The sequence below is a fragment of the Melanerpes formicivorus genome, unplaced genomic scaffold, assembly GCF_026170545.1.
Source record: "Melanerpes formicivorus ecotype bairdi unplaced genomic scaffold, bMelFor1.0.p_v2 SCAF_8, whole genome shotgun sequence".
NCBI lineage: Eukaryota > Metazoa > Chordata > Aves > Piciformes > Picidae > Melanerpes > Melanerpes formicivorus.
In genome coordinates, this window is record NW_027142360.1 from 26350588 (window position 1) to 26369625 (window position 19038).

The 19038-nt window shown below is 55.1% G+C and overlaps 2 protein-coding genes across 4 annotated transcripts in view; both read right to left on the reverse strand.

Moving 5' to 3' along the window:
- POC1B (POC1 centriolar protein B) overlaps positions 1–16710 on the reverse strand; it is a 42617-nt gene extending 25907 nt beyond the window's left edge. For 2 of the 3 annotated variants that reach the window (XM_068142816.1, XM_068142817.1), the window contains exons 1-8: positions 16630–16710; positions 16302–16386; positions 7240–7408; positions 6206–6385; positions 3421–3528; positions 2924–3039; positions 1545–1678; positions 935–1003 (exon numbers count right to left, since the gene is read on the reverse strand). In XM_068142816.1, the coding sequence (XP_067998917.1) occupies positions 935–1003; positions 1545–1678; positions 2924–3039; positions 3421–3528; positions 6206–6385; positions 7240–7408; positions 16302–16386; positions 16630–16644 (876 nt within the window). In that variant the 5' untranslated portion in view covers positions 16645–16710. Of the gene's footprint in view, positions 1–934; positions 1004–1544; positions 1679–2923; positions 3040–3420; positions 3529–6205; positions 6386–7239; positions 7409–16199; positions 16206–16301; positions 16387–16629 lie in introns of those variants that run through there. The other variant, XM_068142818.1, reaches the window with a different exon arrangement.
- On the reverse strand, positions 13230–15820 carry GALNT4 (polypeptide N-acetylgalactosaminyltransferase 4). Its single transcript, XM_068142815.1, has one exon. It carries the CDS (start codon positions 15492–15494, stop codon positions 13743–13745), a length of 1752 nt encoding a protein of 583 aa, XP_067998916.1. The 5' UTR covers positions 15495–15820; the 3' UTR covers positions 13230–13742.
- Positions 16711–19038: the final 2328 nt, after the last annotated feature.

Genomic DNA, 19038 nt, shown 5'->3' on the forward strand with positions numbered 1-19038 from the left:
TCTTGCTGGAAAGAACTTTCTCCTCACCTCCAGCCTGAACCTCCCCTGGCACAGCTTGAGACTGTGTCCTCTTGTTGAGGTGCTGCTTGCCTGGGAGAAGAGACCAACCCCCTCCTGGCTACAACCTCCCTTCAGGGAGTTGGAGAGAGCAAGAAGGTCTCCCCTGAGCCTCCTCTTCTCCAGGCTAAGCAACCCCAGCTCCCTCAGCCTCTCCTCCCAGGGCTGTGCTCCAGACCCCTCCCCAGCTTTGTTGCCCTTCTCTGGACACCTTCCAGCAGCTCAACATCTTCCCTAAACTGAGAAGCCCAGAACTGGACACAGGACTCCAGGTGTGGCCTGACCAGTGCTGAGTACATCCAGTCCTACCCCCTGCCAGAGCAGGGTCACCTGGGGCAGGCCATGGTCACACTGAACAGGTCTGTCACTCAGGGGGCCCCAAATGCAAAGGAGCCTTGCAGAAGGACAAGAAATGCCAGGGTGTGTTGGCATTTGGAAGGGCAACAAAGCTGGGGAAGGGTCTGGAGAGCAGGGCTGGGGAGCAGCTGAGGGAGCTGGGGGTGTTCAGTGTGGGGAAGAGGAGGCTGAGGGAGACCTCATTGCTCTCTACAGCTCCCTGAGAGGAGGCTGCAGTGAGGTGGGGCTTGGTCTCCTCTCCCTAGTGTCAGGTGATAGGAGAGGAACTGGCCTGAAATGGTACCAGGGGAGGGTTAGGTTGGAGATGAGGAACAATTTCCTTGCTGCAAGAGTGGTCAGGGGTTGGAAGAGGCTCCCTGGCCTTAACAGAAGAGAAAAATGCTGCATGATGGAGTAGGCTGGAGAGAAGCAAGGCCACAACCTCTACCCAGGGTGGATGTCAGCATACTGCAATGAGCACACTGCTGTGCCACAGCATCTCACAGAACTTCAAGACAATCAAAGAGAGAAGACCACAGACCTTGGCATCTGCTCCACCTGAGGCAAATTTCTCACCACTTCTGGAAAAAGCCACAGAAAGCACAGGTCCCTGAAAGGGAAAAGCAAATCAGGACAGAGTTAAACTGTGCTGCTGCTGCAGCCATTGTCTTGTGAGGCACAGGGACAGACACTTCTGGACTCTCAATACCTTTGTTGGCATTTCTTTAGGAGGCATTTCTTTGCTGCAAGGGTGGTCAGGGATTGGAACAGGTTGCCCAGAGAGGTGGTGGAGGCACCAAGAAACCTGTGGCCCTGACACCTGGGGACATGGTTTAATGGCCACAGTGGTGTTGGGTTGATGGTTGGACTGGATGACCTTAGAGGTCTTTTCCAACCCACACAATGCCATGATTCTCTGAATGCCCCTTGCCACAAGTGCACAAGCACAGCATTTTGCTCCCCACCCAAGCTGATCTGCAAGGCACAAGGCAATGGCAGGAGTGTCACTGGTCCAAGCAGCCTGGTCCAGCAGAAGGTGGCCCTGCCCATGGCAGGGGTTTGAAACTGGATGACCCTTTGAGGTCCCTTCCAACCCAAAGCATTCTCTGAATCTCTCAAGAAGTCAGTGTAAGCAGGATTCTTGTACATACCTTGTGTCCATGGAGGGTGTAAATAAGTCTTCCTTCTAAAACATCCAAAATCTTCATGGTCCCATCAGAAGAAGCAGTGATGAGGTAGTTGCCAGAGGGATGGAATGCCACACAGTTAACCCCTGCTGTGTGAACTAGTTAAGAGAGAACAATATTCACAAGACAGTAAATGCCTCCTAACAGGACCTGGGCACTGTGTCCCTTCCCTTTTTTCACTTCCCACAACTACAACCTACTTCATTTATGGCAAAGCAACCCACAGCTGGGCCATGGCAGCCTCTCCAAACTGTTTGTCTCAGTTCTGCTCTGAAGGATTAGAAGCACTGCAAAGGAACCAGCAGGATTCAGACTGGATTTCTACAGTTAAAGGACCTCAGAAAGGTCCCTTACAAAATGCCAGTCTGGCCTGGTTTCCCACTGGCCCCAGTAAAGGAGGAAATGGGCAGGGGGATGGAGGCACCCTCAGCAAGGTTTGCAGGTGACACCCAGATGTGTGGTGCAGCTGATATGCTGGAGGGAAGGGATGGCATCCAGAGGGACCTTGACAGGCTGAGGAGGGTCAAGGCCAACCTCCTGAAGTTCAACAAGGCCAAGTGCAAGGTCCTGCACCTGGGCTGGGCAATCCCAAGCACAAATCCAGGCTGGGTGTGGAGTGGCTACAGAGCAGCCTGGAGGAGAAGGGCTTGGGGGGTGTCAGTCAGTGACAAACTCCCCAAGAGCCAGCAATGGTCCCTGGCAGCCCAGCAGGCAGCTGAGTGCTGAGCTGCAGCCAGAGCAGGGAGAGCAGCAGCACAGGGAGGGGATTCTGCCCCTCTGCTCTGCTCTGCCCCCACCTCCAGCATAAGAAGGACCTGGAGCTCTTGGAGAGGATCCAGAGGAGGCCACAAAGATATCAGAGGGCTGCAGAACCTCCCTATGGGGACAGGCTGGGAGAGCTGGGGCTGTTCAGCCTGGAGAAAAGAAGGCTGCAGGGAAACCCTAGAGTGGCCTTCCAGTACCTTAAGGTGCCACAGGACAGCTGGGCAAGGACTTTTGACAAGGGCTGGGAGTGACAGGATGAGAGAAAATGGCTTTGAGCTGGAGGAGAGGAGATTGAGACTGAAGATTAGGAGAAATTCCTTCCAGTGAGGCTGGGGAGACACTGGCACAGGCTGCCCAGGGAGGCTGTGGATGCCTCCCCTCTGGAGGTGTTCAAGGCCAGGCTGGATGAGGCCTTGAGCAACCTGGGCTGGTGGGAAGTGTCCCTGCCCATGGCAGGGGGGTTGGAACTGGGTGATCTTTAAGGTCCCTTCCAACTGAAGCCATTCTATGCAGTCACATTAGCTAAAGAAACCAAAGAGCTGCATCCTCAGGAGGACAACCTCCTGCCTTGGTTTTACCTTTGTAGTGCTGCAGCAGCTGCTTCGTTCGAAGGTCCCACAGCTTCACCGTGTGGTTGGAGCCTGCAGAAGCCAGGCAGGTGCCACTGGGGTTGAAATCCACATCATTGGTAAATCTAAACAGAATTAGAAAGGAGCTGATGAGGTCTTCCCAGAGAAATGCTTAGCAGCAGCCTGCCCTGGGTGGTGCTGCTTCGGCAGGGGGTTGGAGGTGATCTCCAGAGGTCCCTTCCAGGCTGCATTTCAATTCCTTGGAGTAAGGTATGTCAAGCAACTGAAATAAGCAGAAGGACTGAAACATGTCCAGGGAAGGGCAACAAAGCTGGGGAGGGGTCTGGAGCACAGCCCTGTGAGGAGAGGCTGAGGGAGCTGGGGTTGCTTAGCCTGGAGAAGAGGAGGCTCAGGGGAGACCTTCTTGCTCTGCCATGTTTATGAAATTCACTGACATTAAACACTACAGTTGGGGTTGGGTTGGGGTTTTTCCTACTAACACTTACCCTCCATAATCTAAGAAGCTATCAATGCAAGTTTTATTTCTTGTATCCCAGATCCTAACAGATTTATCTTCACTGCAAGATGCTATCAGCCTTCCATCAGGTGAGAACCTGCAACAGACAAACACAGAAATGGCTAAAGCACCTGACACCACCCAAGCAGCAAACCACCAGAACCAAGACAGCCAGTTTGGAGTTCAGATGTGTCACATTCAAAGGGTAAGTTGGACCAGATGATTCTTGGGGTCCCTTCCAAGCTGGTGTTCTGTGGTTTGAAGCTTCTCACAGGCACAATAAGAAGGTTTCTCCCCCCCAACTCCTCTCCATTTGTGCAGACAACTACAACTGAAAGCAGAGAGCTAATAAGCATGGGGAGAAAAGCAGCCTCAGGTTTGGCATCTTCCACTGTCAAAGAGATAATAGAATCATACAGTTGTTAGGGTTGGAAGGGACCTCAAGGATCATCTAGAACAGTTTCTTCACTGAAAGAGTTCTCAGGCACTGGCACAGGCTGCCCAGGGAGGTGGTGGAGTCACCATCCCTGGAGATAGAACAGAATAGAATTAACCAGGCTGGAAAAGACCTCAGAGATCATCCAGTCCAACCTCTCACCCAGCACCATCTGATCAACTAAACCATGGCACCAAGTGCCTCAGCCAGGCTCTTCCTAAACACCTCCAGGGACGGTGACTCCACCACCTCCCTGGCCAGCACATCCCAATGGCCAATCTCTTGCTGGGAAGAACTTTCTCCTCACCTCCAGCCTAAACTTCCCCTGGTGCAGCTAGAGACTGTGTCCTCTTGTTCTGGTGCTGCTTGCCTGGGAGAAGAGACCAACCCCCACCTGGCTACAGCCTCCCTTCAGGGAGTTGGAGAGAGCAAGAAGGTCTCCCCTGAGCCTCCTCTTCTCCAGGCTAAGCAACCCCAGCTCCCTCAGCCTCTCCTCCCAGGGCTGTGCTCCAGACCCCTCCCCAGCTTTGTTGCCCTTCTCTGGACACCTTCAAGTGTCTCAATATCCTTCATGAACTGAGGGACCCAGAACTGGACACAGGACTCAAGGTGTGGCCTGACCAGTGCTGAGCACAGGGCAGAAGGACTTCCCTGCTCCTGCTGGCCACACTGCTCCTGATGCAGGCCAGGATGCCATTGACAGATGACTAAAAGCCACATGGATGTGGAGTTTTGGGGGGGACATGGTTTAGGGTTACAGTTAGTAGGGGAGGCTTAATGCTTGGACTCAATGATCTTGAAGATCTTTTCCAGCCTAAATGATTCTATCATGACTATTCCTAGAGCAGCAGAGTGTGTGCTTCCAGAGGCAAGCTGTCTGCGTCTTCACCAATCATTCCCCTTCCTCAGCCTGACAACACACAGACTTTAACACACTGTCCAAAAGCTTTCCACAGAGGGTTTCCTACAGCTTTTCCTTTCCAACAACCAGTGCAGGGCTCTGCACTTCACCAGTGCTCAGCTTCTTTCTCAAGAGGTTTCACTCAGGCCTCCCTTAGCTGCAGATTTTCCATGGATAAGGAAGGAAGAAATGAAAAGCAGGGAACAATCTTTTCTTGTCTTGGAAGCACTGCTCTGCCTTCCAACACTGTCTGAATCTTCAGCTGCACTCCAAAGGCCATTCCTCCTGAACTCATTTTGACTCAGGACCATTCTTTTATGCCACCACTGCTCCAAAAATAGCTGGGGAAGCCTCCACTGTGCCTAACCAATCCAGGAACAAGTGAAGGCTGTGAAATAAGTGAATAGAGCACAGGACAAAAAAGACACAAGACTGGGGGAAAGCAGAATACTGACTGCAAACACAGAAGACCCAATTTGTCCTCTGAAGTAACAGAACTAAGAGTCAGCAACAGATTGAATGTGCACACAGGAGCACAAAACAAGCTGTCAGAACCTGAACAGGTAGAGTCCTGCACCTGGGAAGAACAACCCCAGGCACCAGGACAGGTTAGGGGTGACCTGCTGGGAAGCAGCTCTGTAGCAAAAGACCTTGGAGCCCTGGGGGTCAAGAAGTTCTCCATGGGACAGCAATGAGTCCTTGAGGCCAAGAGGGCAAATGGTATCCTGGGGGGCAGTAAGAAGAGTGTAGCCAGCAGGTCAAGGGAGGTTCTCCTGCTCCCCCTCTACTCTGTCCTGGTGAGACCACACCTGGAGTATTGTGTCCAGTTCTGGGCTCCCCAGTTCAAGAGGGACAGGAACATACTGGATAAACTGTCCAAGATGGGCTGTGAGGATGAAGGGACTGGAACAGCTGTGTGATGAGGGAAGACAGAGCCCTGGGGCTGTTTAGCCTGGAGAAGGCTGAGAGGGGATCTGAGCAGTGTTTGCAAATATCTGAGGGGTGGGGGGCAAGAAGAAGGGGCCAGGCTCTTTTCAGTGGTGTCTGTGATAGGACAAAGGGCAATGGACACAAGCTGGAACCCAGGAAGTTGCACCTCGACATGAGGAGAAACTGCTTGCTGAGGCTGACAGAGCCCTGGAGCAGGCTGCCTGGAGAGGCTGGGAAGTCTCCCTTCTAGGGAGACTTTCCTAGCCCATCTGGACACGTTCCTGTGTGACCTGCTCTGGATGATCCCCAGAGGTCCCTTCCATCCCCTGCCAGGGTGCGGCTGCATGAGCCGGGAGGGACGCAGCGATGCAGGGCGTGCGAGGCCGGTCCCAACGGCATCGGTAGCGGCAGACATTCACAGGGGGCTGCTTCCCATTTCTCAGGTCTGCCCTGGGAAATGAAACCCCTAGGAGAGGGCTTTGGAAAGAGAGGAAGGGCAGCACTTACTTGGCAGAGCGAACCCAGTGAGTGTGCTGGAAGAGGGAGAAGGCAAGGCGCTGGGCGCGCACGCTCCAGACCTTCACCGACTTGTCGTTGGAGGCGGACACCAGCGAGCGGCCGTCGGGGGAGAAGCTCACGCTGCGCACTGCTGCGCTGTGGCCCCTCAGGACCGAGGACTCCCCGTGGCTAAGGGCACACAAAACAAACCACAAGCAGGAAAAACCTCCACCACAAAAAATGCAAATGACTAAAAACCCCAAATCACAAAGCAACCCCCTCCAAGGGCACCGGCAGGCGCTCCTCCGTCACCTGCCCTAGGGCATCCTGCTCGGGCAGCAGGCTTGGGCTTGAGGATCTCCAGAGGTCCCTCCCAGCTCCTACCACTCTGTGACTGAGAGGCTCCAGAGGAGGGCCATGAAAAGGACCAGGGGGTTGGAGCACCTCTGCTGTGAGGACAGGCTGGGGGATCCCTGGGGTCCCATCCAACCTGGCATTCTGGGGTTCTATGAGTCTTAGCTTGGAGGGTGAGCTGCCTGACCAGTACACATCCATACAGGACAGGCATGGAGGGATCACAGCACCTCCCCTATGGGCACAGGCTGTGAGAGCTGGGCTGCTCAGCCTGGAGAAGAGAAAGGCTCCAGAGAGACCAAATAGCAGCCTGCCAGTACCTGAAGGGGGCCTACAGGAAGGCTGGGGAGAGACTGTTTGCAACAGCCTGTGGAGGCTGGACCGGGGACAATGGCTTCAAACTAGAGCAGAGCAGATTCAGATTAGATGTTAGGGACAAGTTCTTTACCATGAGGGTGGTGGAACGCTGGAACAGGTTGCCCAGGGAGGTGATTGAGGCACTTTCCCTGGAGATATTCATGGTGAGGCTCAATGGGGCCCTGGGCAGCCTGATCTAGTTGGAGATGTCCCTGCTGATTGCAGGGAGGTTGGACTGGATGAGCTTTGGAGGTCCCTTCCAACCCAGCCCATTCTATGATGCTGTTGGGAAAGCCTCCAAGGCTGCAGTGGGACAGCCAGCAGCTACTCACATGCAAGGAATCCAGAGCCTGACAGTACGGTCCTGAGACGCTGAAGCCAGCAGCTGCCCATCTGCTGAGAACTGCACACTGGTCACTGCTTCCTCATGGCCTACAAACCTGTAGGCTCTGTACTGTGCCTTCAGCTTCCACACCATAAGGCCATCCAAGGAGGAGGTAGCTGGCACAAAGAAGAGAGATCAGTCAGAAGTAACCACAGAATCAACCAGGATGGAAGAGACCTCCAAGATCATCAAGTCCAACCAATCACCCAAGCCTGACTAATCAACCAGACCATGGCACCAAGTGCCTCATCCAGGCTCTTCTTAAACACCTCCAGGGATGGTGACTCCACCACCTCCCTGGGCAGCCCACTCCAATGGCCAATCTCTCTGGGAAGAATTTCTTCCTAACATCCAGCCTGAACCTCCCCTGGCACAGCTTGAGACTGTGTCCTCTTGTTCTGGTGCTGGTTGCCTGGGAGAAGAGACCAACCCCCACCTAGCTACAGCCTCCCTGCAGGGAGTTGTAAACAAGCAGTAAGGTCTCCCCTGAGCCTCCTATGGATTTGGATTCACCAGTGACCTTCCTGGGGCAGGGAGCAGTTACTGGGCATTAACTTAGCCTGAGTGGAAGCCTGGCAGCCAGCAATGCCAACGTGAGGCTTCAGGAGGGACATCAGAAGACTGGGAGGAGTAAAGGATGTATCTTAGCAGATGTCAAGCAAAGAGGTTTTATAGACAGAGAACTTTATAGAACAGGCACTTTAGAGATGTAGACCAAAAGATGCAAAGGTGAACACCATACACCTGCCATGCATGACAGACCCAGGCTTGGTGTCACCAAGGGGCAAAGTTTAAAGCACTGCAGTTGAAACCAAAGAAACACAGAAGGCCCAAGAATCCCAGAATGGGTGGAAGGGACCTCTGGAGGTCATCCAGTCCAACCCCCTGCCAAAGCAGGGGCCACAAATCGCAGTGTGATGAGGTCACAGTGTGATAAGGTCACAGTGTGATAGTCACAACACAAACACTTAACAGTGATCTGCAAAGATTTCCCACTTAGGAACTGAACCTTCTGTCAAGGCACCCAGTCTGGAATTCCAAGCACACTGCACAAACTCAGAGTTGGAAGGGAACCTCTGGAGATCATCAAGTCTGACCCTCTGCTAAGGCAGGGTCACCTACACAAGGTCACAGAGGAACACACCCAAGTGAGGTTTGAATGCCTCCAGAGATGGAGACCTCACCTCTCTGAGCTGCAGTGCTCCAGCACCCTTCAATTAAAGAAGTTCCTCCCCAGTCAGCTGAACATGAGCCAGCAGTGTGCCCAGGGGGCCAAGAAGGGCAGTGGCATCCTGGCCTGCATCAGGAACAGTGTGGCCAGCAGGAGCAGGGAGCTCATTCTGCCCTGTGCTCAGCACTGCTTAGGCCACACCTAAGATGTTGAGGTGCTGGAAGGTGTCCAGAGAAGGGCAACAAAGCTGGGGAGGGGTCTGGAGCACAGCCCTGGGAGGAGAGGCTGAGGGAGCTGGGCTTGCTTAGCCTGGAGAAGAGGAGGCTCAGGGGAGACCTTCTTGCTCTCTCCAACTCCCTGCAGGGAGGCTGTAGCCAGGTGGGGGTTGGTCTCTTCTCCCAGGCAACCACCAACAGAACAAGAGGACACAGGCTCATGCTGTGCCAGGGGAGGTTCAGGCTGGATGTTAGGAAGAAATTCTTCCCAGAGAGAGTAAGTGGCCATTGGGATGTGCTGCCCAGGGAAGTGGTGGAGTCCCCATCCCTGGAGGTGTTTAGGAAGAGCCTGGATGAGGCACTTGGTGCCATGGTTTAGTTGATCAGGTGGTGTTGGGTGATAGGTTGGACTTGATGATCTCAAAGGTCTTTTCCAACCTGGTTAATTCTGTTCCATGTTTAGATGGAGCTTCTTATGCTCAAGCTTGTGCCCATCACCCCTTGTCCTGCCACTGGGCACCACTGAAACAAGCCTGGTCCCAACCTCTTGACTTCCACCCTCTAAAAACTGATCATCACTGAGGAGATCTCAGTCAGGACTTCTTAGACTGAAAGAGCAAGTTCCCCCCCTCTTTCCTCACAGGGATGCTGCAATCCCCTCAGCAGCTTTGTAGCCCCTGCTGTAGCCTCTCCCTGTCCTTCTTGAGCCAGGGAGCTCAGAACTGGACACAGTATTCCAGATGTGGCCTCAGCAGGGCAGAGCAGAGAGGGAAGGAGAACCAGGAGGAGGCTTCTGAAGAACTTCTATCACTTGTAAGTCAAATGTCTGGGCTAGTGAGAGAATTGAGAAGAGAGCCAGCATGCCCCCAACATTTAATCATCATCCTGAAGTTTATTTTGTCTGAGGAAACCCCAAAGTCCTCCTACATTTATTCAGTGTTAAGTTTACATTCAGTTTCTTTTAAGCCACTTCAAGTCAGTAGTTTCAAATACACACAACATGCCCTACATTGGCAAACTCAGTACAGGGAGGGGGGGAAATAGACACAAATCTTTCAGAGCTTCAGATTCTCCAGGAATCTGCACATCCTGAACACCAACTGCATGAGAACATTGCTTCAGGATTGCTCTAACTCACTTCAAAACTCAGGGACTTTGAAATGGAAAGGGTTTTTTTTCCCCTTCCTCTTTCTCTTGCCTTGTCCCCAACCTTCTTTATTCCCATTGGGATCAAAATTATTCTCATTAGGATCCAAACCAAAGGAACTGGAAGGAGTTTCCTTTCTTTCTCCTTCTCTAGCCCAGCCTCCTCCCCATCTCCCCACTGTTTTATTCCCATTGGGATCCAATCTAAAGGAACTGGAAATGGAAAGGGTTTTCTTTCTTCCTCTGTTCTCCTTCTCTAGCCTCATCTTGTCCCCCTCTCCCAACCTTCTTTATTCCCATTGGGATTCAAACCAAAGGAACTGGATATGGAAAGGGTTTTCTTTCTTTCTCCTTCTCTAGCCCAGCCTCCTCCCCCTCTCCCAACCATTTTATTCCCATTGGAGTCCAAACTAAAGGATTTAGAAATGGAAAAGGGTTTTTTTTCCTTTCTCCTGCTCCAGCTCTTCCTCCTCTTCCAACCTTTTTATTCCCATTGGGATCAAAACTAATGGAGGCAGAAAGGTTTTGTTCCTTATCTTTTTGTTTCTCCTCCTCCCCATCTCCCAAACCTTTCATTCCCATTGGGATTCAAGCTAAAGAAATTGGAAGTGGAAAGGTTTTTTCCTTCTTTCTGTTTCTCCTCCTCTAGCCCAGCCTCCTCCCCATCTCCCAACCTTTTTTTCCCCCCCTCCTTCCCCTTGGGAAGAATGATTTCAATGTTATTTATTCACTTAGGGGCAGGTTATTTCCTTTTAGTTTCCACATAGCCACAACTCCATGGTAATCACAGCTCCATGGTTCCAAAACTCAACTCAGAGGTAGTGGGGAAGAGGAGAGGCTCAGACACATAAATGGGGGAAAAAAGAGAAAGAACTTTTCCAGCATTAAGGAGAGGTTCACTTATTGCTGCAGTAGATAAGGAACACTTTAAATGCCAGTTTCAACATGAAGGTAGTTTGGTTGCTTCTGTTGTGTTTGCTTTTTTTCCCCCCCATGAAATGCAGTTTTATGCCAAGCTCTACAAGTGTGAAGTGTATAAAAGTTGCATAGTCTACATTTTCATCCCTTTCAGCCAAGGGAGCATGCACTGCACAGGCAATTTATGCTCTGCCATGTAGGAGAAGCCAGACCTCTCTGCTGTCACTTCTGCTGGATGCAATAATGCACAGTGCACACACACAAGAAAACCCTTTCTGTGCTTTATTGCCCTGATCTATAGTGACTGGCTGCCCTCTCAAGGCTGATAAATGCTTTCTAATTCACAGAAGAATTTCTGGCTGCAGAGGGGAATGGAAATTTTTTTAGGACCATCTCCTTTATTTAGCAAAGAAATTCCCTTGTAAGGAGAAAACAAACAAGAACAAATAGAAATCAGCTCAGGGAAGGTAGGAGAAGACAAAATACAAACACCCAAACAAACTGAAGTCATAGAATGGTTTGGGCTGGAAGGGACTTTGAAAATCATCTGACTCCTCCCCCCAGCACTGGCAGGGACCACCTAAAAATAAGTTAAAGATTTAAAACAACCCATGCCACACAGTGGCAAGCATTTGTAGAGTGATTCAATGCCACATCCACAGCTCCACAGTTCTTTTGTTTCCCTTCTACATCAGCCCCTTCCATGCAAGCTTCAAGACTCAAGAGCAAGTCTTCATTTACTCATGGTTTTATGGCAAGCCTCCACCTCTTCCAGGTCCCACTTGCTCCCTTTTAACCCTTCTGCCTACCAGCACCTGCAGCAAATGCACAACTCCTACCTTACTCAAGGCTCCAGATTTGTATTGCTCACTAATCCAAGGTCCTATTTACCAACACCATGGCAAGGGTTACTGCACTGGGGACTAAGAGTTGCTGCACTGGGGGCTACTGAAGGATGTTTGTCACTTGAAAGGAATCAAAACCATCATAGAATGACTTAGGCTGGAAGGGACCTTAGAGATCATCTACTTCAACTCCCTGCCATGGGCAGGAACTCTTCTCACCTAGACTTGGTCACTCATCCAGCCTGGCCTTGAACACCTCCTGGCAGGTGGCATCCACAACCACTTATGGCAACCAGAGTCTCTCCATTAAGATAAGTGTTCAACCTAAATCATCAAGGTGGTTGGAGTCAATGATCTTAGAGCTCCTTCCCAACCAAAGCAGTTCTATGACTCTAAACCCCACAAGACCAAGAGCAGATTCTTTTTGCCCAAGCACACAAAGTCTCCATCACACCTACTGCCTACAGCCACACTCAAAACTGATCAGTGAGGCGATTCTACAATCAAGGTTCCTCAAAACTCAGCATAAGAGGATACAGAAAATCATTCTAAAGATGTTCTGTGAAGCACCCAATCAACACATCTTGGCTTCCTCCAAGCTGCCCTTTGCCTTTTCAGCTCCTTGCTCGAGGAACTCCAACTTCCCAGCCTTGCCTGAGGCCTCCCCCAGTGCCATCACGAGCAGGATGAGGCAGCTTAGGCTGCATGATTTCAAAACCCTATCCAGGGCCACTGTGTGCCAGCTGGTGCCAAAATGCATCATGCAGACCCCACCTGCCTGTGTTTTCCTCCCTACTGCCTCTGTCCTGCCAAAAAACACACCCCAAAAACCCCAAAACCCAAGCAAATGGAGAGCTGGTAGAGGTCACACAAGCTGTGGCCCTTGGGTGCTGGGCTTAGTGTGGAAAAGCTTACACAGAGGCAACAAATGGGAAATCTGCAGCTAAAAAAGAAACCAGCAGCAGCTCAGGCGCTCCTGAGTTTTCTTTCCTACTCCGTTACCTTTAAACAGAATCCTTACTTGCAGCCACCTCCATTCTTCCCATCTGTGGTACTGCCAAAGGTCCTTGGTTCCACTACCAACCACCACACTCCTGACTCACCCTCATAAGAGAAGTTTTCCAGAATAGGCACAAAGGCTGCAGAGCACTGCCAAGAGCCAGCCACAAAACCCAAAGCCTTCCTCTTCTCCAGTGCATCAGAGCTGATGTCACCCTGAACCCCCTAAGAGCATGGAAATTCCTAGAAGCCTGCAGGCACAAGGCTTGAGATTCAACTTCCCACATCAGCCTCAACCCAGCCACACACCACAGTGGCATCATTCAGGGTGTTCAGGACAGATGTCCTAACTATCTGCAACAGATCAGAGAATCCCCCTGCAAGGACCCAAATTTGTACTGCTCCAGGACCCTTTATTTTTACTTCTATAGGACCTAGAGCTGTGGAAATGGACTTATTTTTTTCCCTTTCTCTATAGTTGCAGGGTTTGGGTTCCAACTTCCCCCCTGCCTAGCTCTAGGTCCTTTTTTTCTGTTCCTCCCCCACTACTCTAGGTCCTGTTTTCTCCTCCCACAGCTCTAGGTCCTTTTTCAGTTCCCCTCCCACCCCCCCTGCTCTAGGTCCCAGGATTACTTTTCCCCCCAGCTCTAGGTCCTGGTTCCCCACACACACTGCTCTAGGTCCCTTTTTTTCCCTCCCCCCTCTCCAGGTCCTCCTTTTTGTTGTTCACTGCTCTAGGTATTTTTTTCCCCCCCTTCTGTAAGTCCTTGTCTTTACTTTTGGGAGTAAAAATTCTCCACTTCCACATAACATTACCCTGCAGCTTTCATGTGTGTACTTATTGTCGAAAGGAGGGGGAAAAAATCCCTCCTCAGTCCACTCCAAAGCCTTTGTCTTACCCCAATCACTGAGGCAGTAACTAAAGTATAACAGATCAGGATTTACAACAATAAAAAAGAAGGCATTAGATCAACATTAGGACACTGCAGAAGCTGAGCCCCAGCATTTCCTCCTGCTCTCCAAAGTTCACCACAGTGCAGCTCCTACACCACTTCAGCCACACGTGAAGACCTCCAGCTGAACGTCCCCATCTGCTCCCACAGCTGAGGGCCGGGGGGGACCCCAGGCCAGGCTGCTCCCCGCGGCCAGCGGGGACCTACTTCTCAAACTTCCACATCTGATTCTTGTCTCCAGCCTCACAAGTTCTCATCTCCACGTCGGCACGCCCCTCGGGCGTGCGGTATGCGGTAAGGCACCTCCCTGAGCGAGGGTGATAAACGGTCCCATCTGCTCTGAAATGCCAGATAATCCCCGCCGGGGGAGGAGAGCCATCCTTCGGGCAGCTCCGCATCCCGATGAAGTCTTCGTTCTCGGGGACCTCAGCGCACAGCTCGGTCACGGAGTTAAACCTGATCTCCTGGTTTGACGTGTACTCGAAAAACTGATTGCCTCCTTGCCCGTGGCACCCAAAAAGAGAGAGGTGAGCCCCAGTGGGGTGATGCTCCGGTAAGACGTAGTCAAGGCACTCCGAAGCTATCCCAGCGCTGCGGATAGCGCCGTGCCACCCGGGCCGGTCCTCCGGGACGTGCAGCTCGGCGAAGACGTTCTCGAGGTACCAGCGGAAACTCCTGCACTTCAAACGCTCCCTCAGGAGCTTCCTCTGGGAAATATCCCCGTAGTTCTCCTTCCTGGCCGAAGGGTTCCTGTTGTAGAAGTGCTCCTTGTACTGATCCATCCAGACCTCGGCGGCCCGCGCCGTGTTCTGCAGGAAGTTGGGCCTGGCGTAGGGCGCGCGCTTGGGGAACACGTGGCCCACGTGGGAGCAGGGGTGGATCTCCAGCGTGCCCCCGCACTGCCAGACCCGGAACGACAGCTCTAGGTTCTCCCCTCCCCAGACGTCCATGCCCGTGTCATAGGTGCCCAGGTACTCGAAGTACTTCTTGCTGACGGCAAACAAGCCGCCGGCCATGGTGGGGGAGCGGATGGGGTCGGTGTCGGCGCCGCGGCGGAGGCGCTCGTGCTTGGGCACCGCGTGCCACTGGAAGGTCAGCCGCCAGTCGAAGCCCCCGATCATGGGCTCCGCCGTCTGCATGTAGTACTCGAAGGTCTTCCAGTCGATGGTGTCGATGACGGGGCACACCACGACGCTCTGGTTCTCGGCGATCCTCTCCAGCAGCGGCTCCAGCCAGCCGGAGACGCACTCGCAGTGGCAATCCAGAAAGGTGAGGACGTCCCCGGTGGCAAAGGTGGCGCCGATCAGGCGGGCACGAACCAGCCCTTCCCGCTTGTTGGTCCTGATCAGGCGAACCCTTTCCAGGCTGCTTATGTATTTCTCCAGGTCAGCCTTCAGGTACACTTTATCGCTCAGGTCATCCACCAGGATAATCTCCTTGAGAAGCACCGAAGGAGACGTTTCCAGGACGCTGTGTACGGTCCTCAGCAAGGTTGACCAAGCCTCGTTGTAGAAAGCAATGACGACAGAGGTGGTGGGCAGCCTCCTGTAGTTGTAGGACTTGGTTTTACAGCCGCTCAGGCGGTTGTCCTCGATGTGCCGGTGGAGGGAGATTCTGTCGCTCACGTAAATATTGATCGCATACTTCTCGATGAGCTCCTCCTCCTGCTTCTTCTCCTCAGGGCTCAGCTGCAGGCGAGTGGCTTTGCCCCATTCTCCCGGGGCAGAAGGATCGGGAGGGGATTTGGCATAAACCGGACGGGCCAGATCCACAGCCGCTTCTGCTCCGCCGGAGAAGTGTCTGTCCCATTTCCCCTTGGTGATGCTCTCCCCTGCGAAGGAGGCACCTAAGGAAGAAACAGACAGCTCCACCACAAAGTAAGCGACGGTCAAGAAGCCGAGAAACACGCAGCTTTTGCGGACCCACGTCCATCTTCTCGCCAAACGGATCCTCATCGCAGGCGGATAAACGCCTCCCCTAGCCGAGAAGGGCTCCGTGCGCTGCCGCTGGACCACTCTCGTCTCCCCCAGACTCCCAGCTCCGCGCTCGGGCCGCCGGCCGAGTTCTCCGCCCGTGCCCCGGCGGCGGGCCCGGGGGTTTCCAGGGGCGCCGCGGGGCGAGCAGAACGGCAGCACGGAGGCAGCCTCCGGCCCCGGCGCTCCCCTCACTTACTTCCTCCTCCTCCTCCTCCTCTCCGGTAGCGGGACAAACCCCTCCTCCCGCCGCGTGGTTTGCTCAAAAAGTTGTCGCTTAAGGAAGGGGCAGAGACTGCTCGTCCCGCCCGGCCGGCGCGGGAGCCCGCCCCGCCTCCGCGCCCGGACCTGCGCCCGGACCCGCCCGCCGCTGCCGGAGGGAGGGAGGGAGGGAGGGAGGGAGGCAGCGAGCCCGCCCCACCCGGAAAGCAAACGGAGAGCGGCCCGGCCCCCGCCGCGGGCGCCCCGCACTCACTCCCCCAGCCCCGCCGCGGGCGCCCCGCACTCACTCCCCCAGCCCCGCCGCGGGCGCCCCGCACTCACTCCCCCAGCCCCGCCGCGGGCGCCCCGCACTCACTCCCCCAGCCCCGCCGCGGGCGCCCCGCACTCACTCACTCCCCCAGCCCCGCCGCGGGCGCCCCGCACTCACTCACTCCCCCAGCCCCGCCGCGGGCGCCCCGCACTCACCCAGCCCCGCCGCGGGCGCCCCGCACTCACTCACTCCCCCAGCCCCGCCGCGGGCGCCCCGCACTCACTCCCCCAGCCCCGCCGCGGGCGCCCCGCACTCACCCAGCCCCGCCGCATCCGCGTTGAAGGAGACGCCCGTCACCGCCGCTCGGTGGCCGCGGAGAGACCGGATCAGGACGGGGTCCTCCTGGGGGAGAGGGGGCGCAGCGGTCAGGCTCCGGCTGAAGGCGGCCCCGCCATACCCCCCCCATCACCTTCAGGCACCGTTACCGGCCCGCAGCGCCGGGAGCCGCACGGAGCTGGGCGCCGGGCGACACCCGCCGGCCGCAGTAGCCGCTCGCAGGTCGGCAGCGGCATCTCGCTGGAGCGCTGCCCGAAGCCGGGGCCGAGCCGTTACCGGGGCGGAGCGGGGCCGAGCCCGTGCTCTTACCAGCGCGGAGGCCATGAGCGCAGCGGGACGGTTAACGGCGGCTCGCCGAAGCGCTAGGGGCTGGGACCGGCGCCGGGAGAGCCCCGGTGCGCGCGCCAGGCGCGTCCGGCCGAGCCCCGAATTCATCCCCGGCGCCAACAGCGCCTCCTCCCGCTCCGCGCGCCCATTGGCGGCCAGCGCTGCCCGGGGGCGGGCCCTCCGCGGCAGCCTATCGGTGCGGTAGGTGCTCGATTCGCCCTTAAAGGGGCCGCGCCGCAGCGCCGCCCGCGTCGCCCGGCGACCGCCCGACTCGCAGACGCCGCCTGAGCGGTGACCGGCGGCCGCGGAACGGAGAGGCCTCACCGGCCAGGGCCAGCGAAGTACAGTCTCTTAAAATCAGACAGCTGCTGAGGGTGGAAGTGACCTTTGAGATCAGCTGCTGAGGGTGGAAGTGACCTTTCAGATGCTGAAGTCCAGCCCCGCGCCTAGGGCTCACCACGCCGCCGCCGCCGCTGCTGAGCCGCTGCCCCTAAGCCGCATCCCTCAGCGCCGCATCCCTCAGCGCCGCATCCCTCAGCGCCGCATCCCTCAGCGCCGCATCCACCTGGCTTGGAAACCCCTCCAGCCGTGGGGACTCCACCGCCGCCCTGTGCAGCCTGGGGCAGTGCCTGACAGCCCTTTCTGTCGCCTGACCTCCAGCCTGAACTTCCCCGGCACAGCTTGAGGCCATTTCCTCCGGTCCTGTCACTTGTCCATGGAGCACAGAATGGTCTGGGCTGGAGTGGACCTCCCTGGGCCGTTCAGTCCAACCTCCTCTGCAGTGAGCACAGGCACTGTTGCACGGGAGACCAACCCCCACCTCGCTGCAGCCTCCTCCCAGGGAGCTGCAGAGAGCAATGAGCTCTCCCCCAGCCTCCTCCACACTGAACACCCCCAGCTCCCTCCCCTGCTGCTCCCCAGCCCTGTTCTCCAGACCCTTCCCCACCTTTGTTGCCCTTCTCTGGACCTGCTCCAGCCCCTCAAGGTCCATCGTGGAGTGAGGAGCCCAAACCAGGATTCCAGGGGCAGCCTCACCAGTGCCAAGTACAGGGGGGCATCCCTGCTCCTGCTGGCCACACCACTGCTGACCCAGCCCAGGATGCCATAGGCCTTCTTGGCCACCTGGGCACACTGCTGGCTGATGTTCAGCTGCTACCAACCAGCACCCCCAGATCATTCTCCAGCCACTCTGCCCCAGTACCTGAGGCAATCCATGCATGTGCACAGAGGGTCTCTTCTAGTCCACCGAGAAATCTATCTAGTCCAACATGAGGACTTCTTAGAATAGAATAAACCAGGTTGGAAAAGACCTCAGGGATCATCGAGTCCAACCTCTCACCCAGCACCATCTGATCAACTCAACCATGGCACCAAGTGCCTCAGCCAGGCTCTTCCTAAACACCTCCAGGGATGGGGACTCCACCACCTCCCTGGGCAGCACAGCCCAATGGCCAATCTCTCTTGCTGGGAAGAATTTCTTCCTAACATCCAGCCTAAACCTCCCCTGGCACAGCCTGAGACTGTGTCCTCTTGTTCTGGTGCTGCTTGCCTGGAAGAAGAGACCAACCCCCACCTGGCTACAACCTCCCTTCAGGGAGTTGGAGAGAGCAAGAAGGTCTCCCCTGAGCCTTCTCCAGGCTAAGCAACCCCAGCTCCCTCAGCCTCTCCTCCCAGGGCTGTGCTCCAGACCCCTCCCCAGCTTTGTTGCCCTTCTCTGGACACCTTCCAGCAGCTCAACATCTTTCCTAACCTGAGGAGCCCAGAACTGGACACAGGACTCCAGGTGTGGCCTGAGCAGTGCTGAGCCCAGGGCAGAATGACCTCCCTGCTCCTGCTGGCCACACTGCTCCTGATGCAGACCAGGATGTCCTTGGCCTTCCTGGCCCCCTGGGCACACCGCTGGCTCGATCCTGCTTTAAAACACAACCGAGAACCTGACTTCAGTTGCTTAAGATCGTGCTGGAGGCAGCTGCATTAGCAACAGAGCTCTCCAGACCCCAGAGAGGCCTTTGTCCCTGGGGCTGCTGAGAGAGGAGGACACAAGCAGGTGCTGGTGGTGTGCCGTGGGCGCTGGAGGGGACCCAGAGCCTGGTCACAGCGGTGTCAGTTATTCATCCACCCCCGTGCAGCGCAGGAACGTGGCCTCAGGGCACAAAGATTTAATCACAGGCTGCGTGCAGTTGTAGAGCCATGATACCTTCTGCCCTCGGGGGTCTTTACAACCTCTGATCCTACCTTTTGGGGCTTTTTTTGCCTACATCAAAATGGTTATGACAATAAATATCAAAGGAGCTTGTGGAGAGCTGTTGGGGTTCGGTTTGGTGGTAATTTGCTTATCAAAATCCCAGTAAAGCGTGCCACCAGCAGCAAAATAAACCCCAGAATGGGACA

Excerpts from the sequence above, each read along its gene's own strand:
- GALNT4 (XM_068142815.1), bottom strand. The coding sequence starts at position 15,494 with ATGAGGATCCGTTTGGCGAGAAGATGGACGTGGGTCCGCAAAAGCTGC.